Source organism: Anopheles ziemanni, chromosome 2 (genome assembly GCF_943734765.1).
Source record: "Anopheles ziemanni chromosome 2, idAnoZiCoDA_A2_x.2, whole genome shotgun sequence".
Classification (NCBI taxonomy): domain Eukaryota; kingdom Metazoa; phylum Arthropoda; class Insecta; order Diptera; family Culicidae; genus Anopheles; species Anopheles ziemanni.
The window spans coordinates 61,728,503-61,751,484 of record NC_080705.1 but is presented as its reverse complement, the minus strand read 5'-3'; the positions used below and the strand labels follow the sequence as shown (position 1 = coordinate 61,751,484).

Sequence of the window (22,982 nt, the reverse complement as noted above, 5' to 3'; positions counted from 1 at the left end):
TAGAGAATTTATTTCCTCCTACTATATTATTGAATATAAAACTTTTAAAAATAATTTCAATAGTTATGTACCATTGCTCATTCTTCGTTAGAGCTCATCTTTTTTTATATTATCTCTAGTAGAATTTTGAGCTTCTTCGGAACTAACGTCTGCGCCTCCATCGTCATACTCTCGAATGTACCATTCGACTAGATAAAATATGACCACCGCTAGCACTATAAACCGTAGGTAGATCCAAAACACTGCAAACAAGTTTCTCCCCATTGTTTGTAACACTTCCCAAGGATTCATTTTGAAAAGATGGCGAGGTATGCTGAATATAGCGACTAGTAACGAAGTAATTATAGATTTCCACAAACAACTTGTTGTTGAATATTCGCAAAAAACGTTCATATCATGCCTACAGCGTGCCTAGCGATTTGTATCAATGTAAAGTTGCAACCTTAATTTCAAATACATTGCGATTAATTCACTGCACCAATTTCGCTTATCCGAAGAAGATAAGTTTGTCCATTACTTATCATCTATCTACCTCGATCCCGATGGAAGCTGGCCTTTCAGTCGAGGTGGAAGCTTATGATCCCTTTTAATAAATGATATTATTGCGTAATCATTTCTCGTGCTCCCGTTTACCACCGTTTCCCACTTGTTTTCGCTCCCGGCCCCAAAAGGTGGCGATCTACTCCCGCTACTCGTAGCCGTCGCCTATCTACACGGCACTTCTCGAGGCACCTCACCGGCCCGGTATTTTGATTGTGCGGTCAGGCCGATTCGGAATGCCCACCGTCAGCGGTCGGCAGCGTTGCCGTTATTATGCGCCTGTTACTTTGCATTTTCATTGCGCCTGGCGCGAACTGCGAAGTTTGACCCTTTTCGTTCGCTGTTGTGGAAGAGCTTGGCAATGCAATGGCAGTACCGCGATTCGCGCCAGACTTGTAACAGATACCACCAAACACCACACGCCAATAGAGGCTATAACACCACAATAACAGGCAACAACGGCACACGGAGGAACCTCGTAGTCGCTCTTGGCGCATAAGAAGGAGGGCAATTTTTTTCGCCGGCCGACTGGACCCTGGCGGCAAAGGGAACAGCGATATGTAAAAAAATGGACGGTGAAATGAAATACAAGAAAAGCTTGGTGAAACCCCGCGGTGTCACCCGTTGTGGCTGAGGAAATTGGATCGCCGAGCAAAGATCGCGATCGTGTACTACTTTGCTTGGCCGTGGTTTAGGCCCCCACCGGCCGAGTAAAAGGGATTACGCGGGTTGCGAGCACGCAGACTCGGGATGATATAACCGCTGTTCTTTAGCACACAAGACGGAGCTTTAACTTTATGCTGTGTATTTTTTTCATTTTCCTCGTCTACTTGTTGTTAGCTATCTTGCATTGATTTTTCCCGAACTGCCCCAACAACTGGCATCGGTCCGTTGCGACGAATGTTATAAGCTACCGGTACTCGGTGGCCAGCGGTTTGAGCGACAACTACGCGTCTGCATCGTAACCGGTGCAGTGCTGCAATGCACTCGACTGTGCTTGTTGCACTCCGACCGGTGTTCGTCGCTTACGCACGCACGCAAGTCGATCACGTTAAAAAGCCGCTTTCCGTCGCCTCGTAAAGGGAATCTTTTAACTCGTCGATAGGAGGCTTACAACTGCAGCTTATGTACCTGCAAGAAAAACGAGAAAACGGATTGGAAAGTTTAGTAAATCTGCGGACAACCGTTGGTAACGAGGTGCAGAACAATGAGTTGCTTTATAAAAGGCAAAACTTTTTGCATTGTTCAAATCAAAAGTAAAATTTAAATAGGATCCAAAGAACAGTTTGCACGAAAAGGAAGAGAGATTACAATAACAATATCGATCATCATCTTATTTCGGATTCTTAATCTCGATAATGGACTATGCATAGCGTTATGTACCAACATTCAAAAGGTTTTCTTCTAAACAAATCTAATATATAGAAAACCTCAAAAGTAGTAAAACTGACCTAAAAAAGGTAAGCAAATTTCTTCTCCAACCTGGTTTGTGCACTAGTCTGATAATGCTGTATTGAGCTATAGTTTTTGAACATTAATATGAAGGTCGTTGCTATCCTAGAAAATTTCAGGCGATGATAAAAATGATTAAACAATTGAAAATACACTGTTTTTGACTCCACCCCAATAACAGGCTGTTGTTGAGAGTCACCCCCACCAACTGTAAGTGCACATGAACCATGCAATTCAATATCTAGTGTCGAAATGTACAGTTCCAAACAGCATCGACACATTATCCCAGCTAGTAATGGTAACATTTAAGCTGAGCAGAAGTGTCACTCTTCAAGCGCAAAGTCTCTATAATAAATATAAAAAACAAACATTTATGATACTTAATTTCTGTGGTAGGTAAACAGGATATTTACAGGGTTGAAGAAAACGGCAGGATTTGAGACTTTCCTCGAAGTGACTCTTAGAGATTGTTTTGTCCGTATTGCTCAAAGCCGTATATCAGTGGTTTTTGCATAGTCAACACTGATTTGAAGTTAGGTTCATTACAAACGGTTGTTAGCATATCTAAACTTCCCAACTTCAATGAGATTTTTATGGATAGATAAATTTTCAATAAAACATCTTCTATCAACAGGAGAACGATTTAACGATCGACAAATTTTCGCAGTGCGTAATCTTTAATGTCGAAATGCAAACGATCGAATTCGAACGGAATGCGGCAGTGAAACGTGACGTGTGCCATTGAACAGTCACATCCAGCGCTACCTGAAGCTTGTCCCCGTGGCCGAAGGCGTAATCTGCACGCCAACTAACCACCGAACAAACGTCCAGCACAGCCAAGTTTGTTGCATGGCCGCGCCGGCTCGCTGTCCCTCACATAAATTACACGAAACTAATCAATAACTTGTAACAAATTGTCATTCATTTTCCCACATCTCCTCGCTCGCTAACCGGCCCTACTCCGGGGATCTCTCTTTGATTGACGATTTTGCACACCAACCGCTCGCCGAAAGATGATGCTCGATTCGTTCCGTGTAACTAGTATTTCCGGTCGCCCACCGGTCCGGGAATGGAAGGGTTGGCCGCTCGGTTTTACGACCGGTTACGGTACTGGCCACTGTGACAAACTGGATGGACCGGGTGCAGCGCAAGAGCGACCATTTGATAGACGGAAAGAGACCGAAAGGCGAGAGCTTGCGAGTGAGAAAGGAGGCGAAACATGCTGCCGGGGTGCATATCAATGGCAGCTACCACAAAACTGAATGTTTAACAGTGTTTAGTGGAAAGAGACAGATCTTTTTAGGACGCCCGGTACACACACACACACATACACCACACAACAACATCAAGGCTCGGTGGAAAGTGAATTTAATGGCCGGCTCCCTCAAGCTTCCCGGGGTGTGAAATTTTCTACTTCAAGAGCAACAGGTTTTCTGCCCAGTTTGACAGGTGCCCCCAGTTCCCCCCTCGCTATACACACTCCAACATATGCAAACGCTATGACGATCCGCACCTCGCACATCTCGTGCCTGTCCCGCCTGGAAGCACTCTATTGCTTCTGCTTTTCGATTGCAGCAAACGGTGAAAGAAAGCGCATCGATCGCTGCATCTCGACTGAGCTGGTGCAGTGCAGATTATCGGCCACAGCACAAGCAACGAGGGCGTTTGCATTTAAACACCCGCTCGTCGTTTACGAACTGTGCGCCAGAGAGCTGCACGAGTTGGAGTGTATTTGATGCTATTTACGCGAGCTGCACGCCACGGTTTGAAAATCGCCTCGCAGCTGAAGCCCCGTTGAGTTGCGTTGGAGGAAAATCAAGAAAATACCATACGCCGGACAACGCGAACCGCCAGAGCGGAGGCGCACTTTTCCATTTTGCAATCCCATATTGGACGGATTCAGGTCACAATGTAGCCACTTTTAAGCGGAACCCATGCCACGCACGAAACACTGATGAGATTACCGTCGGGGGAAAACGAAGAAAATTGACTTGTTGAATGGTGCAAATATTTAGCGTTTGACAAAAGCAGTGTTTGGTTTAGTATAACAAAGGATTTACGTACCATTTGGATTCAGTATTTACTCAACATCAAACAGAGTGGCTAATACACAATCTATGGGACATGTAGGTAATATTAAATGGTTGAGTATTCTTACACATTCTGATTCAATATCCTCTATCCGCTATAAATGTATTAAAATAATTTTTCTAACGATAATAGCATCCGAGAGAATCTATCTATCTAGAAGTCATAGACTATTTTCAAACGGGGAAAGTTAGCATACAAATTTAAGAATTTGATACATATCTAAAAAGCTCCTCTTGTAAGAACATGACCCGATCGATCCTTATGCCAACGAACAACAGAACCATGCGAATCCAAAGATAAAATATTGAGACCCATCTGCCATGTTTGCCTCAAAAGACGTCTCGACGGTGTGATTAATGATTGTAAGAGTATCAGAGGCGATCTGACCACGGTTAGTATGCTGACATTTTACAGCAGAATAACACTTTGGCAAAAGGATTTCCAACCAAGTGAAAGGTTGACCATACCAAAGTGTACACTGGCCTGGATGTCTTCCTCCAAGGCGATCGCCAAATGTCACATCCATTCAAGCGGCCAAGGACGTTAACGGGAGGCCAGTGTCGTGTGTGTCGATAGTCGCCTAATGTCACACGTCCAGGGGGCATCAAAGCATGGGTCATCCTTCCATAGTGGCGAGTAATAAATCAGCAAGGAACTGATACGTTCTCGGGGGGTTTCAACATTTGTAGGACCTGTTCATAAACACACACACACACGCAGAGTGGGACGCGTTTGCATAATCGCCATCAAAATCACCAACCAAAACAATCGCGCGATCAGCTCGCCACCGCCGAGGTCGGTGCGATTCGTGCGAGAAGCTCTGGCTTGCTTTTTCTAACCGTTAAAGGTAGTCCTCTCCGAACCCAAAATGCGAACGGGTTCGTCGCGGCGACCCGAAAGGCCATCAAAACCGTACGGAACCAAAAGCTTCACAAATGTCTATCGCTTTTAATCTAAAAACAATACCAATGCCCACTCTCTCTCGCCCCCTCCCCACCCGATTTCTTATGCGGCATTTCCATCGATGACAGATAAAGATATTAATTAGAATTGCAAATATTTAGCCTCCCTCGAAGCGGAGGACAGCGTCAAACGACGGTGATGGATGAATCAGGCCGCAAGCGACGAACCCGATTGCATGATTTTAGAACAAAACTGCCACGCTACCAGATGGCCTATCTTCTTGACAAAATAAAAATTAAATAATCTAAAACAAGCCGTGTCATCGATAGGAAGAGCTTGTGGCTTTTATTTTTACGGTCGTAACCAACGCGTCGATCGGCTCTTGTTGGTTTGACGATTGTTTTGCGTTCGATGATCGTATGTGTGTGCCATGCGTTACTATGCCCAGGACGGACCCTGTGTAGGGTTGGATGTAACGTTCGATTGTGTGCTCATTTGCGATTCAAATGCCACCGCGAAACAATCGGTGATTGAGAAAAAGAATGGAACTTTACGCCGGGACCCATTTTGTTTTTCTTTTTCTTGTACAATCGGTGAAGAAGAATCAGTTATGGTAATTCTGATGGGCTGACTTGATGTGTGGGCTATGATGTGTGGTGCGTGTGGCTTCCGATGATACCTGGATAGATTTTCTCCTGTACTCGTCGCCAATGAGCTTTGGAACGAGGAAAAAAAGATGCAACAAAGGTCAAACGATGGACCGTTCTCAAGGCTGGATATTTCTTTGATTGTCGAGTTTTTTTTCATAAAGAATTATTGGTGTACAATGGAAATCGGCTTCTAAACTACCATACATCTAATCTCCAAAATAAACTACAAATAGATAAGTACGTGTATATTAATTTCACTTTGATTAAATTGTGAATAAATGAAATACGTGGATGATTTTAAAACCAAGTTGTATGCATGCCTTTGCTGTTTTATGCTATAGGTTAATACTTGTGAAACAATACTTTTTCTTACTTCAACGAAAGTTTTTCTGCTTATGACAATAATACTTTGATGTGATAACAGCAACGAAACAATATTTGTTTAGTTGTTATTGAACAGATCGGAAATGTTTATACACAGATGAGTATGTAGAAGAACCGTAGCGACAAAATAAAGCCACAGATTTTTTTTCTACTTCTTCTATTTTCCACTGATCCATCTGTAGCTTATTATGCACCGCATATGCTCATCCCATTTTCATATTTCTCTAATGAGCTGTAGCTAAAAATTGACCATACAAGCGAACTGAAAGGAATGTTCCAACTCATGTTCCAACCACGTTCATGAGGAATACCTCGTCGTAAAGGATAAATCTACCGGAGCGCATTTTTATCGGCAGTTGCTGCCACTATGTTGGTTCGTTTGGTCAGTTTTCACCTCCAGCCAACCTAAAGCATAATAAACCCGGCTGGAAAACTTGCAGAAGAAATCGGTTGCTGTGCCCATGGGCAGTATGGGATCGAAACATAAAGATTTCGTGTCTGAACCCACCCTACCCTACCGGATGGCCCAACATAGTCTTTCAGAGTAAGATGCCATTTTTCACCGTTTACGAAGACGGTGCCGTTTTTTTTCCTAATCTTTTAGGCCTCGCAGTTTTTTGCTTTTTGTTTTTGCCGAGATTCAATCATTCATGACACGCTTGAGCAGGTCGCGCAATGTTGGGAAAAGTGGGTTTTCTTCGTCCATCGGTATCTCTACGAGCCACTAAACGGCTGGGGAGAGGGAAAGTAAAAGAATGACTATACGCCAAAGCAAAAGATCGCCGCGAAACATTGCTAAGTTTAAATATACATACTATGCACGAATGGAATGTGGGTTTTACCTTTTGAGTGGCGAAGATCGACGAATTCTTACGCGACACCGTTTGTAAAGTTTTCAGAACCACAGACGCCGAACAGCCGCTTCCACACACAGCCTCCGCAGATGAAACGGATAACTTTGTCACACTGTTTCGCCGAACGATCCCCCGGAGCGCAGAAAAAGAAGAAGAAACCAGCACTTGCCAGATTATTCACCCCGGAAATTTGCGCGAGCCGGAAGAGTTTGCCGTGGCTGGTACGGAAAGAAAATTGTCGATGTGCACCAGGGGACTCTTTTGTTTTGTTTTTCGTTTTGGGTATCGCCAGGGTGTGCACAAGTAGACAACAAAAAAACTACACCAATGTGCATATAAAATCGCCACACACTTACTCACTCCAGCACTAGCACAATAGGAAAAATCGACTTCCGAAGAAAAAAATTTGAGCACAGTTGGGGATAAATGTAGTGTTTTCAACATCACATAACAACTGTTTGGCAGTCAAATTTAAGGATCGATAGGGAATAAAAGTTAAGTCGTAAATGAAACCGTTGGACCGGAGCTCTACAACCTTAACAACTAAAACTCCCAACGGCACAGCGAGCAAAGCTACGATCGCGCTTATGATGTGTCTTAAACGAAAACATTAGAAAATCAACGAACTAAAGGGACAAGAAATCAAACTAATGAAAAAGGCAGCATAGAAAAAGAAAGAGGCAGTCTTCAACGTACACAAACACACACACACAGACATATACGAACGCACATGTACTACGGGAAACCGATGGGTGCACCGATCGCGAAAGCAACTCTCACGGACCTGTGTTCACTCATCGAACGCTGCTGGGGAACTGAACGCCAAGTCAAGCGACGAACGGCGAAATTCGTGCGCAAACCGCAACGTGATCCGCGCTGCCTCCGCCGTCACCATCATCGTGTCGTCGTCGTCGTCGGCTTTGCCGTCGTGGTTATGAAATTGCCCTCCTGGCTCGTTGGGGCCGGCTACCCTGAGCTGGGCCTGGGGTTTAGAGCTGCCTGATGGTCAAGACGGGTGTTTCGGCTTACTCGATTGGTGTGTGCGCGTACGCGAATGGCTCGTATCCAAACCCAAATACAACCCAGCCCACCACTGCACGATGCATCGGAGGTGGTGGAAGGACATTGGGGAGTTTTTGTTTTTGCTCTCTGTGTGCGTGTTTCGGTTTTCTTATTTTTCTTAACCACCGCAAGGAGGGAGCAACCTGCAGCTCAAGGGAGCCCTTCGCGTCGAGCGCGAACGCTTGAAAGTCGTCCAACACACTTGTTGTCCATACGACGTCAGCTGGAGTACGATAGCGCAGAGCCGTAATAGAATGGCTTGTGCTAGTTTCTATCCGATCGATAAAACCTCTCGAACAATCGCGCAGAATTAGATCGAACGCAATGTTTACGGCAACAATTTTCTTTGGGTTTTTGGGGGTTTTCAGATAGCATAGGTTAAAACAAACCCGCAATTGTTTGTATTAAAGTTTATAGCAATGTGGGCAAGATTAAACAAGCTTAACATCCAATTTAGAAAAAAAAACTTCACAGAACATTTGCAAGTAAAGTACTTAGAAAATACCTTTAACAATATAACACCTTTATAATTAATCCATTTCACCCGACAAAAAAGTCATAAAATGTTAAGACCAAGGAATCCGCCAGGCTTCTACTACAGCCCGCCCCGTCGATCACTCGGCGCAAGTTGATGTGGCTCAAGGAAAACAAATATCGGCTCGCACATTCTGCCACACGCCAACAGGAGGAAGGCCACACATCTAATGATCAATCTGCACGAACGTGTTTAATATTACCACCACCGGTATCATTGCACTGGATGGTTGGCAAACTACGATATAACAAATCAGGTCCAGATAAATAGCAGGCTTCGTTGGTTTGTGCAGAGGCACCCGATTTTACAGGTTTTTTTTTTAATTTCCACAAACGCACGAGTGGAAATAGTGCTATAACATATTGCCAACAGATATTTTAACATGCCGGTTTTGCCACAAAACCATTGTAAATTTCTATGTACCACCAAGACCAAGTATTCTTTCAGTGCACTATCCCACTTTAGATTGCTATCAATGGTAATTGCATTGCGTTTATGTTTGATCATATCGGTCGGTGTCGTTGGGGGCGTAAACTTCACATCTAATATATTCCGCAACAGGCTAATATTTTCAATTTTAGAGAAATCTCACAGCTTCAATATATGTATGTTTTTTTAGCCCATTAACATAATATTCTTACCCAGATCTAGACCGGTGAAAAGATTTAAACTTTCTTAAAGAAACTAATAAAAAATCAACTTTACAACCATAATCAATGTTTGCAGGCGGATATGCATATAATGTAGGACTTGTTTTCCGAACTCGGTCAAATCGATAGCCTAAGAAATCGTGAATGCCAAACCGTACGTCGTCGCTAAAAGGTGAAGATACAACATATTGCTAACCTTGTGTCCGTAAACATTACGGAACCGTACAATCCGGAACGCGGGATATTTTTTCCTTTTTTCGTTACCCCCTAAACGATTGTTATCCAATCGTTTGTGGATACTGCATTGATGGAGGAGTGGGGTAAACGATCATTGCTGAATGAGTGTTGGTGACAAAATGTTGGCGATCGCGATGGATCGACGATTCGCGTTTCAACGAAAGAAATTAGCAAAACACGAGTTTTGTGCAAAACTTGGTAGACTTACCATGCCAGTCCATACAGCTTTTGAGACTTTTCCTTACAAAAGAAATCGAAAGTACGCTGCTGCTCTCAGTTTTTGCATAATGGGTCGCTCTGGAATGATCGCAATTGCTACGGTGAAAATAGATTGATGAAAACAAATTCCGTTAGCGTGTACTCAGTGTTCCCGGCAGTTTTTGTCTGGTATTTATTAGGACATAAATTTAATGGATTCTAATAAACCGCTTACCAACTACACCGCTTATTTCCTACATTCCGTCGCAAAGAGATCCGACATCAACAGTTCTAGAAAAACTCACTGCCAAAAAGCAAAACAATAGATATGAAAGCAAAATGCTAGCTAAATGTCAAACGAGTTTAGGCACCGAACGATTCAACCTGCTTTGCTTTGTGCCTTGGAATCTGACATAACTGTCAGTTGTTTTCAGTCTGCTGTGGTTAAGAAATGGCCGGAATTATTCGTTCGCTAGATACGGCCAGAAAAGTGTTTCTTCTGAGCAACAAACTCGTGGTACGAAGACAATCATTGTTAACACTAATGTTTGTAATATAATCTGAATGTTCCAAAACATGTAGAACATTATTTTTCGATCTAATCTGCCGATACATTGACCACATTTTAAAGGTTATGACGAGATAGTCCAGGGAAATGTTTGTGGTTGTGTGCGTTTGTTATGATAGCAAATCATTCATGAATTCTTATGTTTACGATTGGAGCTTACAAAGAACTTCCCTTCCCTCTGGCCTTAAATTAAATAAAGAATATCTTCTTTAAAACATGCTTCATTGGCAGGATGTAACGGCACAACGTTATGCCAGTTCCAACCGTGTTAAACGAATAAAAAAGCCGGAAATCACAAACCGAGATGCAAATCAGGCAAAATCTGCTGAGATGCGCGCCGAGATTGAACAGCAAGGAGCATTATACGAAGGAAAACGATTCGAATCAATTGCACAATCAATTTCATCACGCGGGTAAGTATCCAGTTTACAAATCACTCCGCATAGTTACGAAATCTTAGCAGATTACTATGGTTTTTACAGTTACTTGAGAGCAGTGAAACCCTATGATCCTCCTCAAAACGTGGACAAACAGATATATAAAATTGCCAAAGACAGTGGCATAACCAATCCAACGCAACCATTTAGTGGCACGGAACAAAAATTTGTTTTCCTTTCAATATGCAGTGATGCATTAGGACATTCCGTACCTAATTCTATACTCCATGATGTGCATACCGTCGGTAAGTATTTGATCTGCGCGATTACATCTAATGAAACAATTCAAGTAAAATCTTTTTTGTTTCATCCATTCAGAAGATGCAGTGGTGTTCTATCAAACTGCAATTGATACCCGACTTCCTTTGGATGCAATCAGTGGAATGGAGTTGCCAGAAAATCTACACATCCAGCGCGAACCGATTCGCTTCCATCCTGAAACGGATACCATGTTCGGTGGAAAGTCAGCTTTCCCCAAGAGCTCAACGGTCGTTACAGGACTCAAGTACAAAAGGAAATATTCTGGTCACGAGGCGAAGAAGTCGTGGCCTTAAACTAGAAAGAGTTAGATTGAACCGTTGTAGACGTCAATAGTTTGTATAATAAACAGTCTGCGGTACATTATTTGAACTATGTTTTTTTTCCAAACCCAAGGTTCGGATGGAGCTGATTAAAATTATCCTGAGCTGAATTGATCATACTTTCCCATCTATCCTTGTGTATGTGCAAGGTGTATAAATATAGAAGGTGACTTTATGTCGCTTTGGAAGGGGTGCCATATTTGAGAAGAGTTATGTCAAAAGCCCAATCCTTTTCCGATACCCCCCCTCAAAACCCATATGAATACCCCAGAAGTGTTATGTCAAGTCATGAAATGTCATTTTACACTGGACGACTTCACCTTCTAATTTATACACCTTGGTGTATGTGTGCCTGTAGCAAACTGTCATCAACGTTTGGGTTGTTTTTATTTTTTATGTAGAAACGTCAAACTCCTGATCTGGCTGTTTTGCTCGTAGCTTGTATTGATTGTTTCGCTTTGATCTCCTACAAGTAGCGTTACAGCATTTTACTAACCGAGCAAAGGGGAACATTCAACTTTAAAATAGCATCGTTTTGTGGCTGATTATAAAAACATGGCAGAAAAGTGCCGCCTATGTTTGAACGTCATAGAAACTCTGGCTTCTACTGCAACCATCGACGATATCTGCTTCCATGAGAAATTGAATACATTGTTTACTTTCCAGGTACGGTGATGAATTCGTGTAGAATTAGTAATAGCGAAAACAAACATTTTAGAATATTGCTTCATTATTTATTTTTTCTTTTTTAAGATAACTACAGTTGAAACGTTTCCTTCGGCCGTCTGCCTGGAGTGTGAAGAGAAAGTGGAACAATTTCACAGCTACCACGAGCAAGTGAAACACAATCAAGATCGTCTGTGGGCCATCCAGAAAGAGGAATGTTTCGAGCAAGTTAAGGTTGAACCAAACATTGAAGTAGATTTCAGTTCGTTTGAACTTCCCTTCGAAGAAAAGGGATCAACAGAAACAACGGATGATAAGCTCAACGAGGTGCCGGTTAAGTTAGAAGAGCCGTGTGATAATGATACGGATACAACCGATTTTGAAGTTATACCTGATGAGTCTGCCGAAGAGACAGAAACAAAGAGCGATAAACCTCAGCAAAACCAACGAATGAGAAGAAAGAAGCTTCACCAACATGTACGATCAGGAAAAATTGAACGAAAACGAAGCATTGGCAAGGCAATCGACGAGAAAAAACCGGTGAGAAAAAAGTTTTGCGCCACGGATGAAACCAACCGAAGGCTACGGGAGTTTTACGATATGAAATGTGAAATATGTGGACAGCAGCAAGATTCCTTTACGACGCTCAAAATTCACTACCACCAACAGCACAACACCCGGGGCTACATCAAATGCTGTGGTCGTATGTTCAACAGCCGGTACCGGCTCTTAGAGCACCTTTCATATCACGTTGGTGCCAGTATGGTTCGTTGTGAGATTTGCGATAAGACCTTTAGCAGCCGAACTTACCTTCAGGTGCATAACAGTCGTGTGCATGGGCGCGCTGAAGATCGACCTTTCAAGTGCACGCAGTGCCATCAATCGTACGCAATGGAGTGCCACCTGAAAGCGCACATGGTTTCACACGTTCGGGTAAGCTGCTCCATATGTGGCAAGGAGCTGTCCAGCAGCTTTTCGCTACGAACGCACATGATCAACATGCATGGAAACCGAGAAAATCTCATTTGCGACAGTTGTGGAAAAGAATTTCGAACTCGCCAGGCATTCGATCGACACGTTAAACTGCATATGGGTGTTGACGTAACGGAGCAGTTGCAGTGCTCGTTGTGTTCCAAGTGGCTTACCAGTAAGCGGGCATTGAAGGTGCACATCAAGCATGTGCACACCGAAGCAGGGCAGACGTTCAAATGCGACCTCTGCACCCAAGAATGTCCCAACAGCCGTGCTCTATCCAATCATAAGTTACGCGTTCATGTGGAAGAACGGTTTGAGTGTGAAGTTTGCGGAAAACGATTCAAACGGCAACTGTATCTAAAGGAACACATTGCGCTGCATACAGGCAAACCCCTCTATTCGTGTGATATCTGCGGCGCTACGTTCAACTCGAATGCAAACAAATATTCGCATCGAAAGAACAAGCATCCCGTTGAGTGGGAAGCTAGAAGAAAGCAACAACAAATGCAGACAGAGAGTATTTGAGTGTAGAATGGACACTTGCCATGTCATATGAGGGGTAAGGTAAAACAACGCTCACTTAAATCCTTTTTCATTCATTTTACCCAACGATGTAGCATTCACAAATACTAGGCTAGTTTGGTAATTAAATATGTATCTGTCAGTTAGCGTATAATTAGCACTTTTGTTTTTAAAATAGATCGTTTCATGAATAAAAGTAACAAAAATAAATGTAACGAAAGTTTTATATTCAAGCACCTTTGTATTTTATCCCACAATGAAGAAACCTTATGGCCTTATCACACTGGTCACCAATGGTGGCATGGAAAAATCACTGGATTGTCAAACGACCATCGAAAACGAATGACATTGGAGTGGCTGGGGGTCCGTTGGTGAATGAGCTTGCCCGTATCACCGAGCTGTCATTGTGTGGAGTTTGGTGTATCTGGCATGTTAAGCTTGATTTGAAAGTGATTCATGTTTTTTTAATTTTATTAATAATCAATTATAAGCATAATAAGATTATAAAATTTCGGTATTTTAATCTTAAACTGCCGAAAACCGCATGAACCGAAAGTGAATTATATAAACTCCCACTCCCAGGTGGCCTGCCTTATCACACTACCAAGACGCACCAGTATGTCAAACTGGATGCCAAAACCAAATTTTGACAGTTCGGTGGCTTTGCAAAGCCACCATTGGTGACCAGTGTGATAAGGCCATTATGGTAAAATTGTTCGCTGTATTCACCTTTTTACTATGTTTGTAAACAATTGAAAACGTCAAAAATATTGTCAACAACTTGTAAACCGATTTTTCATTATTTACTAAACTTAGTTTCTACCGTTTTACCCCTGAACTCTTTTGCGCCAAAGCAAATGTTTGCATTGTTCAAAAAATGGCTATAAAGTGTCGATTATGTTTCGGTAAAATAGCAACCAACACCTCACCAACATCTATCGACGACATTGGATTTCGTGATAAACTACAAGCAGTATTTAACTTTCCAGTACGGAAGGCGAATACGTTATTAATTTGTTCCAGTAAAATTGGAGCATTTTATTTTAATCTTTGATTTTATTTCAGATTACTTCAGAAGATTCTTTCCCTTCGATAGTCTGTTCAGAATGTGAAGAGAAAGTTGACAAGTTTCATGTCTACTACGAAGAGGTGAAACAAAATCAAGAACGTTTGTGGTCCTCCAAGAAGCAAGAAATTATCAACGTAGCGACGAGCGATCCTGCTCCCAATGTGGATCACGATACACTCATGGTACCCATTGCAAAAACTGAACAATTGGAAGAGGAAGATTCCAATTCCTTGCAAACACCGGAAGATTCTGATGTAAGCATTGCAGATATAGATGATCCTGAATATGGAAAAATGTGTACTAGCGAAGAAGTCAAAAAGGACTATAATAAGATCGAAAAACCCCTCACACCGTTACCCCTTAGATTACGAGACATTGAAAACGAGATGGAATCGAGGGAAGGTTTGGGACGCAAGAAATTCAACCACCTAGACGAAACAAATCGACGACTGCAGGAGTTCTACGATATGAAATGTGAGATTTGTGGCCAGCAGCAAGATTCTTTTACGACGCTCAAAATTCACTATCACCAACAGCACAACACCCGGGGCTACATCAAGTGCTGTGGCCGTATATTCAACAGCCGGTACCGGCTCTTAGAGCACCTTTCGTGTCACGTTGGTGCCAGTATGGTTCGTTGTGAGATTTGCGATAAAACCTTTAGCACCCGAAGTTACTTACTGGTGCATAATAGTCGCGTGCATGGTCGAGCGGAAGATCGGCCCTTCAAGTGCACTTTATGCCACCAATCGTACGCAAACAAGTGCCACCTGAAGGCGCACTTGGTTCACCACGTTCGGGTAAGCTGCTCCATATGCGGTAAGGAGCTATCTAGCAGTCTTTCACTCCGATCTCATATGAAAAACATACATGGGCATCTTGAAAAACATATTTGTGAGACCTGTGGAAAAGAATTTCGAACTCGCCAAGCATTCGATCGACACGTTAAGTTGCACATGGGTACCGTCGTCGTGGAACGAGCTCAGTGTACGATGTGTTCCAAATGGTTTAACAGCAAACGTGCACTGAAGGAGCACGTAAAACATGTACACGACGAAGCAGGAAAACCGTTCAAATGCGACTTGTGTGGGCAAGAATTTATGCATAGCCGATCGTTATCAGATCACAAGTTGCGCGTACATGTGGAGGAGCGCTACGAATGTGAAGTATGTGGAAAGCGTTTTAAGCGGAGTATCTATCTGAAAGAACATAGCGCGATTCATTCTGGAAAGCCTCTCTATTCGTGTGATATCTGCGACGCCACGTTCAATTCGAATTCGAATAAATACTCTCATCGCAAAAAAAAGCATCCTGTCGAATGGGAAGCACGCCGTAGGGAACAGTTAACGACAACACATAAATAAATACTCATATCTCCAAACTACCACAATTGTTGTTGTGAATCAAAAAAGAAATAAGTAGAAGCTTTTTTATTCAATAGAATCAATAGATTATAACGTACTTAAAATCGGATCATCATGAATTTTAAATAAAAAAAGTCAACGCTGTATTTCACGTCCTTTCGGCATGACAGCTAAACAAAACTACAACAGGCTGATCAAATGTAAACATTTTTCTCATCGCCACTCAAAACACCGAGGCTGCAAAAATATTCCAATCAAGCAATCGAAACGTTTCGTGCACATTATTTACAATGAATACAAATCAATGTCGCTTGTGTTTATGTACAATAAATAGTCTTAGTTGCAGTTCTTCCCTTGAAGACCCCAATTTCGACGCCTTGATAAAGAATGTTTTCAATTTTCCGGTAAATAAGATCAAACTCGTGTTGTTTCTTGTTTTTCACTTTCAACCTATACTTGCAGTTACCGTCATTCAACATTCTGGATAGGAGGAATACCTTACCGTTATTGATTTGTTTCCAGTGTTCAACGACCGTAAAAAACTTTCACTACTTCAGCGAGCACGTAAAATCCAACCAGAACAAACTCTATTGCATTTTTGAGGCAAAGCAACAAACCCCACAGCACGTAGTGGATACTGATCCACTATCTATTAAGCGGGAACCTCTACTTGATGAAAATGATTCAGCTGTCGAGAATAATCACGACAATTGCAGTTCTTATTCGACTGTACTTGATTTAGAGCAAGGTATTGGTGGCACATGTAGATCAGCAAACTTTCCTATTGAAAACAATCGATTTCCCTCTACTGAATTCAATCGCTTCGAATGTGTTACGAAGGAAGATCTTGTCGGAACACTAGAAAAAATGGATAAACGAGTCGCCGCTGCTACTAAGCAACTCAGTTTTCTTATAAAAAATATGAATTACATTCAAAAGCAATCAAATTCGCAACATATAGCTCAGAGAATAACCTTTAAGTTCGATCCAGTATCATCTGTGGAAGAGCTCGAATCATTAAATGAGGAATTGAACAACAAGGAGTACATGGCAAAGGTCGTGAATTGGCTGGACGAAAATATTGATGCAAACTGCTATCAGAATCGCTTACATCAATCGATGGACTTAATCTTTGCAAAAAAGTTTCTGGCAGGCTGTAGTTGGACAGGGGCGTCTAAGAATGGTGTGGAAAAAATTCCCTTAAGAAATTATACTAACATAGCGACCTTGTTCAAAAATGCAGGGAGTATAGCAACGCATATGGTGACGGACAAAGGAGTGGCATGCTTTTTCATGAGGAAGCTCAAACACGCGAAAGCTAGGATACATGTTCAAAGAAGATCGTCATGTATTTTAAGAGGTAAAAGGTATAAAAAGCGTAGTGAAGTTGCGAATGTGCGAATAAATGAATGAAGGCAAAGTCGTGAAGGGAATGAAAAACCTAAATACTATCATGTACATTGCTAAGAAACTTACATTAAACAACATTAAATAAATATGAAGGAGGAAATTTTACTCTAATTGGTTAAAAGAGTGGACAAATTCACACTTCCTAAAAAATGTTTTTGGAACCGGTTCGCAAATAACCGGGTGAACTGCCACATTTCACTTCCTTTTTGCTTGTCATTTCCCAGCGGTGCAAAACTAAACAAGAGATTTGTTTGCAAACAAATAGATCCAACTTCTTGCTTTTTGGCACCAATCCTCCCTATTTCATCAAAACAATTGAAGGGTTGCATCCTGTACTGCATTTAAAATCTGAAACTAACCGTTTCCAAACCAAGTATAGACTAAAAGAAACGAATTGTGAATTATTGGAAGTAATTGATGGGTTCGAAAAAGTGTCGATTATGTTTGTGTGCAGTGAACAACCTTGCTGGAGTATCGGCGTCGATTGAGGACGACAGTTTCTATAGCATCATAAAGACCGTGTTTCGTTTTCCGGTAAGGGATACTCTTTATTTAAATCTACCATTTTCTTTCATCGATTTATACCTACTTGTTCGTTTAGGTACCGAAGCTTCATGCATTCGGAAGTGAGAACTACGCTTTGTCCGCTTTGGTTTGTTTTCAATGTGCTACTAGCGTCCGGAATTTCTATTACTTCAGCCTACATGTAGAATCTAACCAGAAAAAACCACAGCGTGAATGTGAAGCGAAACAAAAGCCTCAATCGATCAATTCTGGTCGGAACGATTGGACACTTGGGGAACTAATACAACATTTCAGAACAGAAACTGAGTCGGATGCTGCAACAAGTGGCGAAAACTGTATGGATACCCTGTCGTCTACAACTGAAGTTGAATCAACAGCTAGTGATAATAACAGAATTATATTAAAACAAGAGGAATTGATCATAAGTGAATCGGATTGTGAAGGTTTTGATGATCTAGAGGATGAAATCCATTCTGATTTGCAACAGAACAGGGGTGACAACCATGAATCAACAGACCTACGACTATGTACAGCTAAAACACATCGTAATGCAGTCGAAATTCACACAAACGATTCACAGCACACAATAACCACGGGGTTAACTCGTCGAGAATCTTTCAAGTTCAGCCTCATCAAAACAAAAGAAGAGCTGACGGTTTTTGATGCGAAACTATTGGACAGAGCATATTTTCAGAAGGTTCTCGATTGGCTAACTGACAATGTAATAGCCAAAGACTGCAACAATCGAATGTTAGAAGCACAGGATCTTATCTTTCACAAAGAATTTCTTGTCAAATGCAGTTGGACGGGGTTAGGAAAACATTCAATGAAAATTGAATTCAAATCCTTTATCAATGTGCTGAGGCTATTCAAAGAAATAGGAAGTACACGTTTTCATTCGCTTAGCGACAGAGAATTGGCTATATATTTCATGAACAAACTCAAACATGCCAAAGAAAGACTGCATGCAAAAGGTATAGTAAAATCAAGCTGTCGGAAACGGAGATCAAAAACTCCACTATCATGGTAAGAACAGACGTCTAGTTGTAAATTTTGTAGTTCAGATTCAGATTGATGAATCTGAATGATTATTTTCGGTTTAGAGATTCATGAATCTTTTGATGAGAGATTCATGAATCCCAAAGATACATCAACTGATGAAAAGTGAAGAACCAAAAATGGGTAGGATATGAAAGATTCATTAAGGTTTGAAGATTGGAATCCCTAAAGATTCATGAATCCATCAGCAACGATCTAAGTTTTAAATATGGGTAATGATTAATTACATTGATTAGTATCTTATAAAAACATGAATGAAAAAATAAAAACATACAGGAATGTTTTTTCGAAACGGTTGCACTGGCTGCGTGTGGCCAGTACGAAAATATTTCGCTTGCCCGAGTGAGGTACAAAACTGTGAAGTTAATCCCTTCTTGCGAATAAAAAAATAAAATCAAAAGAACTTTCAACCATATGCAAAATGTCTCTGTTTATTAATTTAAAGAAAATACAAGATTTGGGTTTGATCCCCAACTAAGCCCGGATTCTACGCGCAGTGTCAAGCAAGCCCACAATTGGGCAGACATGACTGAGGAAAAATAAAATACAAGATGGAACTAGGCCTATGCTAATAAAATAAAATACTCAAGTCCCGGGGTACTCCAAAATTCCACTAGTAAACCCTTTTTTCCAGTTTTTTAATACTATTTTTGTTTGCTAATTTCTATGCTTCCATGTATCTTCTACTTCTATGATTATCAGTATAAAATTTTTAAATAAAATAAAAAGAGACCAGCCAAATAAATTTTAAATTAATTCAAAACTGCCTGCAAACGTAGATTTCAAAAAATCTTATTTAACTTAATAGTTATTTAGCTGCGATAACAGAGTTGATGAGAAAGAGTATTGTGCTGCTTTGTTGGTGTGCAAGAAAAGTGATGTTACACACGCGAAAATATGGTCTGTTACTTTTCATATCAGATAATATACAAGCTTGTTCAGTTGTTACTAGGGTCTTAAATTCTAAATCTCCTTATCCATAACAAAACGAATATCGTTTGAGGCGTTTGGATTATCGCAACGCGCTATGAGTATGCTTCCTATTGTCGATAGTTAAGCTCCATTAGGTTCGGTTTCATTTTTCGTCTGCAGCTCCTCCGAATGGTTCTTTTTCCGGTGCGAGTAGTAATTAGCATTTGATTTGAACTTTTTACCACAAAACTCGCACGTGTAGAGTTGCTCACCGGTGTGCAATGCGATGTGCTCTCGCAGGTATATCAAACGCTTGAAACTTTTCCCACAGTATTCGCATTTCAGTTTATCACCACTTTCCACAAACTCGTGGACACGTTGCTTGTGTGCTGCCAGTGCCTGACTGTTGGGGCTTTCATGCTGGCACACGTCGCACTGAAAAAGTTGCCCTTTTTCTTCGTGCAAACATTGAATGTGCTTCCTGAGATAACTCTTGCCCTTTACCCATTTGAAGCAAAACGGACATTGAAGCTTTTCCATTCCTCTACCCTGATGTATCCGCATGTGCTGCTTCATGGCCGTTGACGAGCGTATAAATTTGCCGCAAACGGTACATTGCTGGTTGCTCGCATCGCCGTGCATATCTTTCATGTGTTTCTTCATGCTGTATTTGCCCCGGATCATCTTTTTACATACAGCACACTCTGTTCGCTCGGGTTTTGCTCTTTGAACGGCATGCGGCTCCATATGCTGTTTAATGTGCGCTTTCAATACACACTCGGTAGAAAAAGCCTTGCCACAAACATGACATATCAGCTGCTTGCACTTCTCGCCATGCTGCGTTGCAATGTGCTTCTGAATGTAGTCCGATCGGACGCTCTTGCCGCAGAGTGCACATTCGGTTTGCGTGAGTTTGTGTCGCTTCTGATGCACCCTTAGCTGTGGTATGGTAGAAAAGGATCTGTCACACTCATCACAATCGTACGAGCGATCCTCAGGATTGTCCGATGCATGTACGATGCCTATATGGTTCGTCAAACTGGTTCGAGTGCTGAATGTTTTATTACACAGCTGGCAGCGGTGCGTGCCTTTGTGGGCCGCTATGTGCTGTACTGCCAGGCAACGGATGAAAAATTGCTTCCCACAGCAACGGACATATCCACGCATGCTATGTACCGTACTGTAGTGAGTGCGTAAACTACTGAACTGTTCGAAGTTTTGTGCCGACTCTGGGCACAGCTCGCAACGCAATCCTAAATTATCCAAAATCATTTGATCGTATATACTTTGCTTTGTCCGCCGTTCCGTGGATGAGAAATGTTCTTCAATTTTAGAAGGGCCCGTGTGTACATCATGAATATGCTTTTGCAGGTAGGTATTCCTGACAGTCTTTCCACAAATGGGGCAATCTCTCCTTTCGTGCTTCTTTCTGTGATTAACAAACTTCTCTTCGCTGTTAAAAATTATGTTGCAAACCCGGCAACGGAAAACTCGACTTTCACGATTATCATCATGCTTAGTAGCCTTGTGTTTCATTAAACCTCTCTTGGAAATGAACGTTTTATCGCAAAACTTGCAAGCAAATGCACCCTGATGAAGCAGAACATGTTCTGCGGCAGCACTTTGCGTTTCGAGCTTGCCTCCACAACACCGCACGTAACCCTGTACACCGTGTTTCGTACGATAATGCACCTGTAGATCGGCAAAGGTTTTATAGATTCCGAACTGGCACAGCTCGCAGCGAATCCCTATGAACAAATCAATCATACGGTCACGTTCGTACTGGCTAGCTGGAAGCTTAACATTCTCGTGACGCTTCTTGCTCGCTGTTGGTTTTGTCTGGTGCATATCAGCGATATGCTTCGGAAGGTAATTGGCGTATACGTTTTTTCCACATACGGGGCATTCTTTTTTCCGGTGTTCACTCTGGTGCGTTTTGAAATGCAAGCTGTTACTAAACAATCGATCACACAGCTCACAGCGAAGAAATCTGTCTTCTAGTTTCGCACTATCAGCTTGCTCTTGCGCTTGCTCAAAGTATTTTCCATTCTGGAAAGTTGCCTCGGAAGTATCATCAGAGACTTCACCTTGAAACCCTTGGGTCTTTTGCGAGCTGCCATTCGATGGGTTGCGGTTGATTGTAATGGTATCTGTACTGCTTCGGACTTCGTGGGCTGAAAGTTTTTCTTCTATATCACCATAGAGTATCACACTCCCATCGTTGGTATCGTGGGGCTCGTTCACTGGGTTATTTACTGCACTGCTCGACTCATTCTTTATATTCTCACATGATGTGTCGTCCACTAGTACGTTTTCAAAGTCTAATTTTTCATACAAATTATCAGATTCAACCAAGTGTTCCTCTTCCAAAAGTTCTTGATTAGTGCGCACCTTTTTACTGTACTGATAAAATTCTTGTACTGTTGAAGAGCATTGCAGGCAAACAGATTCTGGTAAATGAGGATCGGATGTAATCTAAAAAAACATTGTGTTGAAATGTACATGGCTTAGTTGGGAATTTTTTTCTGAATCTGGTAAACTCACCTTGAAGTTAAATACGCTATCCACCATTAGACGCAGTTCTTCGTTCGTCAAAAACAGCACAAGTTTTGCCGATGCTTGACCGAGACACAATCGACATTGTACCTCCATTTTGAGCTATTTTCCGCGATAACCTAAAGCTTATTTGTCTCATCAACCTTCTCCCGTTGTCAAGAATAACTTATTTCAGACCTTTCCATATGAATCTCTTCGAAAATGAACAAAAATCGACGTGATTACCTCATAAAACCTGTCTTTTTATTGAGTAAAGTGGAAGTGATAACATAATACGTAAACAATTATGATGCCTGCCATTTGTCAAAATTTAGTACAATTCATGATTTATACATTATGTATTTCGAAAACGTTAGCAACCTTGGTATGATAGAAAAATTTTAACCTGAATTTTTATCTCACTAAAACAACGCTCTTTGTGTGGATTCAAGGCATTTATAGTATTTACTATAAGCTCAAAAAGCCAACACTTCAAAAGTTAACACGTTGCGTACCAAGCGTATTAGCACAATTTTTTGTACAATTTTTCTAATTATAATTTGTTTATAATATTTGTTAAACCGATTGTTTTCAAAGGCCAAGCAAAAACTTAGCTTCCCAAAATATTTATATAAAATATTACAATAATTTTTATGTTGCATTTTCATTTATTTATGGGTCAAAAACTTTTTAGAACTAGAACTGCTGTCACCCATATTTGAGTGACGCGGTACGGAACGTGTTAAACCATCACACATCCGAAAAAACATACCAAAACTGCTCGATTTTCTCCGCTGGTAATA

At 41.5% G+C, this 22,982-nt stretch overlaps 5 protein-coding genes across 5 annotated transcripts; 4 read left to right on the top strand and 1 right to left on the bottom strand.

Moving 5' to 3' along the window:
• The first annotated feature begins 10,007 nt into the window (after positions 1–10,007).
• Positions 10,008–11,185, top strand: LOC131281356 (uncharacterized). The gene is made up of 4 exons (XM_058310681.1): positions 10,008–10,073; positions 10,356–10,537; positions 10,607–10,806; positions 10,880–11,185. Exons 1-4 carry the CDS (start codon positions 10,008–10,010, stop codon positions 11,113–11,115), a joined length of 684 nt encoding a protein of 227 aa, XP_058166664.1. The 3' UTR covers positions 11,116–11,185.
• A 512-nt stretch (positions 11,186–11,697) lies between these two features.
• Positions 11,698–13,538, top strand: LOC131294020 (zinc finger protein OZF-like). The gene is made up of 2 exons (XM_058322068.1): positions 11,698–11,808; positions 11,896–13,538. Exons 1-2 carry the CDS (start codon positions 11,698–11,700, stop codon positions 13,306–13,308), a joined length of 1,524 nt encoding a protein of 507 aa, XP_058178051.1. The 3' UTR covers positions 13,309–13,538.
• A 644-nt stretch (positions 13,539–14,182) lies between these two features.
• LOC131294019 (zinc finger protein 675-like) lies at positions 14,183–15,738 on the top strand. Its single transcript, XM_058322066.1, has 2 exons — positions 14,183–14,278; positions 14,371–15,738. The coding sequence occupies exons 1-2, from the start codon at positions 14,183–14,185 to the stop codon at positions 15,736–15,738; spliced, it is 1,464 nt and encodes a 487-aa protein (XP_058178049.1).
• A 235-nt stretch (positions 15,739–15,973) lies between these two features.
• Positions 15,974–17,159, top strand: LOC131281300 (uncharacterized). Its single transcript, XM_058310577.1, has 2 exons — positions 15,974–16,142; positions 16,201–17,159. The coding sequence occupies exons 1-2, from the start codon at positions 16,029–16,031 to the stop codon at positions 17,149–17,151; spliced, it is 1,065 nt and encodes a 354-aa protein (XP_058166560.1). The 5' UTR covers positions 15,974–16,028; the 3' UTR covers positions 17,152–17,159.
• A 2,299-nt stretch (positions 17,160–19,458) lies between these two features.
• On the bottom strand, positions 19,459–22,411 carry LOC131281750 (zinc finger protein 616-like). Its single transcript, XM_058311102.1, has 2 exons — positions 22,189–22,411; positions 19,459–22,119 (listed from the first exon to the last, which is right to left on the bottom strand). Exons 1-2 carry the CDS (start codon positions 22,294–22,296, stop codon positions 19,786–19,788), a joined length of 2,442 nt encoding a protein of 813 aa, XP_058167085.1. The 5' UTR covers positions 22,297–22,411; the 3' UTR covers positions 19,459–19,785.
• Between the last annotated feature and the right edge of the window lie 571 nt (positions 22,412–22,982).

What these genes read in the sequence shown, in the direction of transcription:
- LOC131281750 (XM_058311102.1), bottom strand. Translation starts at nt 22,296, where the DNA reads ATGGAGGTACAATGTCGATTGTGTCTCGGTCAAGCATCGGCAAAACTT. An exon ending in ATAGCGTATTTAACTTCAAG is followed by an intron (nt 22,120 to 22,188) that starts GTGAGTTTACCA and finishes ATGTTTTTTTAG; the next exon opens with ATTACATCCGATCCTCATTT.
- LOC131281356 (XM_058310681.1), top strand. Translation starts at nt 10,008, where the DNA reads ATGGCCGGAATTATTCGTTCGCTAGATACGGCCAGAAAAGTGTTTCTT. An exon ending in TTCTGAGCAACAAACTCGTG is followed by an intron (nt 10,074 to 10,355) that starts GTACGAAGACAA and finishes CTTCATTGGCAG; the next exon opens with GATGTAACGGCACAACGTTA. An exon ending in CCATGATGTGCATACCGTCG is followed by an intron (nt 10,807 to 10,879) that starts GTAAGTATTTGA and finishes TCATCCATTCAG; the next exon opens with AAGATGCAGTGGTGTTCTAT.
- LOC131294019 (XM_058322066.1), top strand. Translation starts at nt 14,183, where the DNA reads ATGGCTATAAAGTGTCGATTATGTTTCGGTAAAATAGCAACCAACACC. An exon ending in TTCGTGATAAACTACAAGCA is followed by an intron (nt 14,279 to 14,370) that starts GTATTTAACTTT and finishes ATTTTATTTCAG; the next exon opens with ATTACTTCAGAAGATTCTTT.
- LOC131294020 (XM_058322068.1), top strand. Translation starts at nt 11,698, where the DNA reads ATGGCAGAAAAGTGCCGCCTATGTTTGAACGTCATAGAAACTCTGGCT. An exon ending in ATACATTGTTTACTTTCCAG is followed by an intron (nt 11,809 to 11,895) that starts GTACGGTGATGA and finishes TTCTTTTTTAAG; the next exon opens with ATAACTACAGTTGAAACGTT.
- LOC131281300 (XM_058310577.1), top strand. Translation starts at nt 16,029, where the DNA reads ATGAATACAAATCAATGTCGCTTGTGTTTATGTACAATAAATAGTCTT. An exon ending in AGAATGTTTTCAATTTTCCG is followed by an intron (nt 16,143 to 16,200) that starts GTAAATAAGATC and finishes CTATACTTGCAG; the next exon opens with TTACCGTCATTCAACATTCT.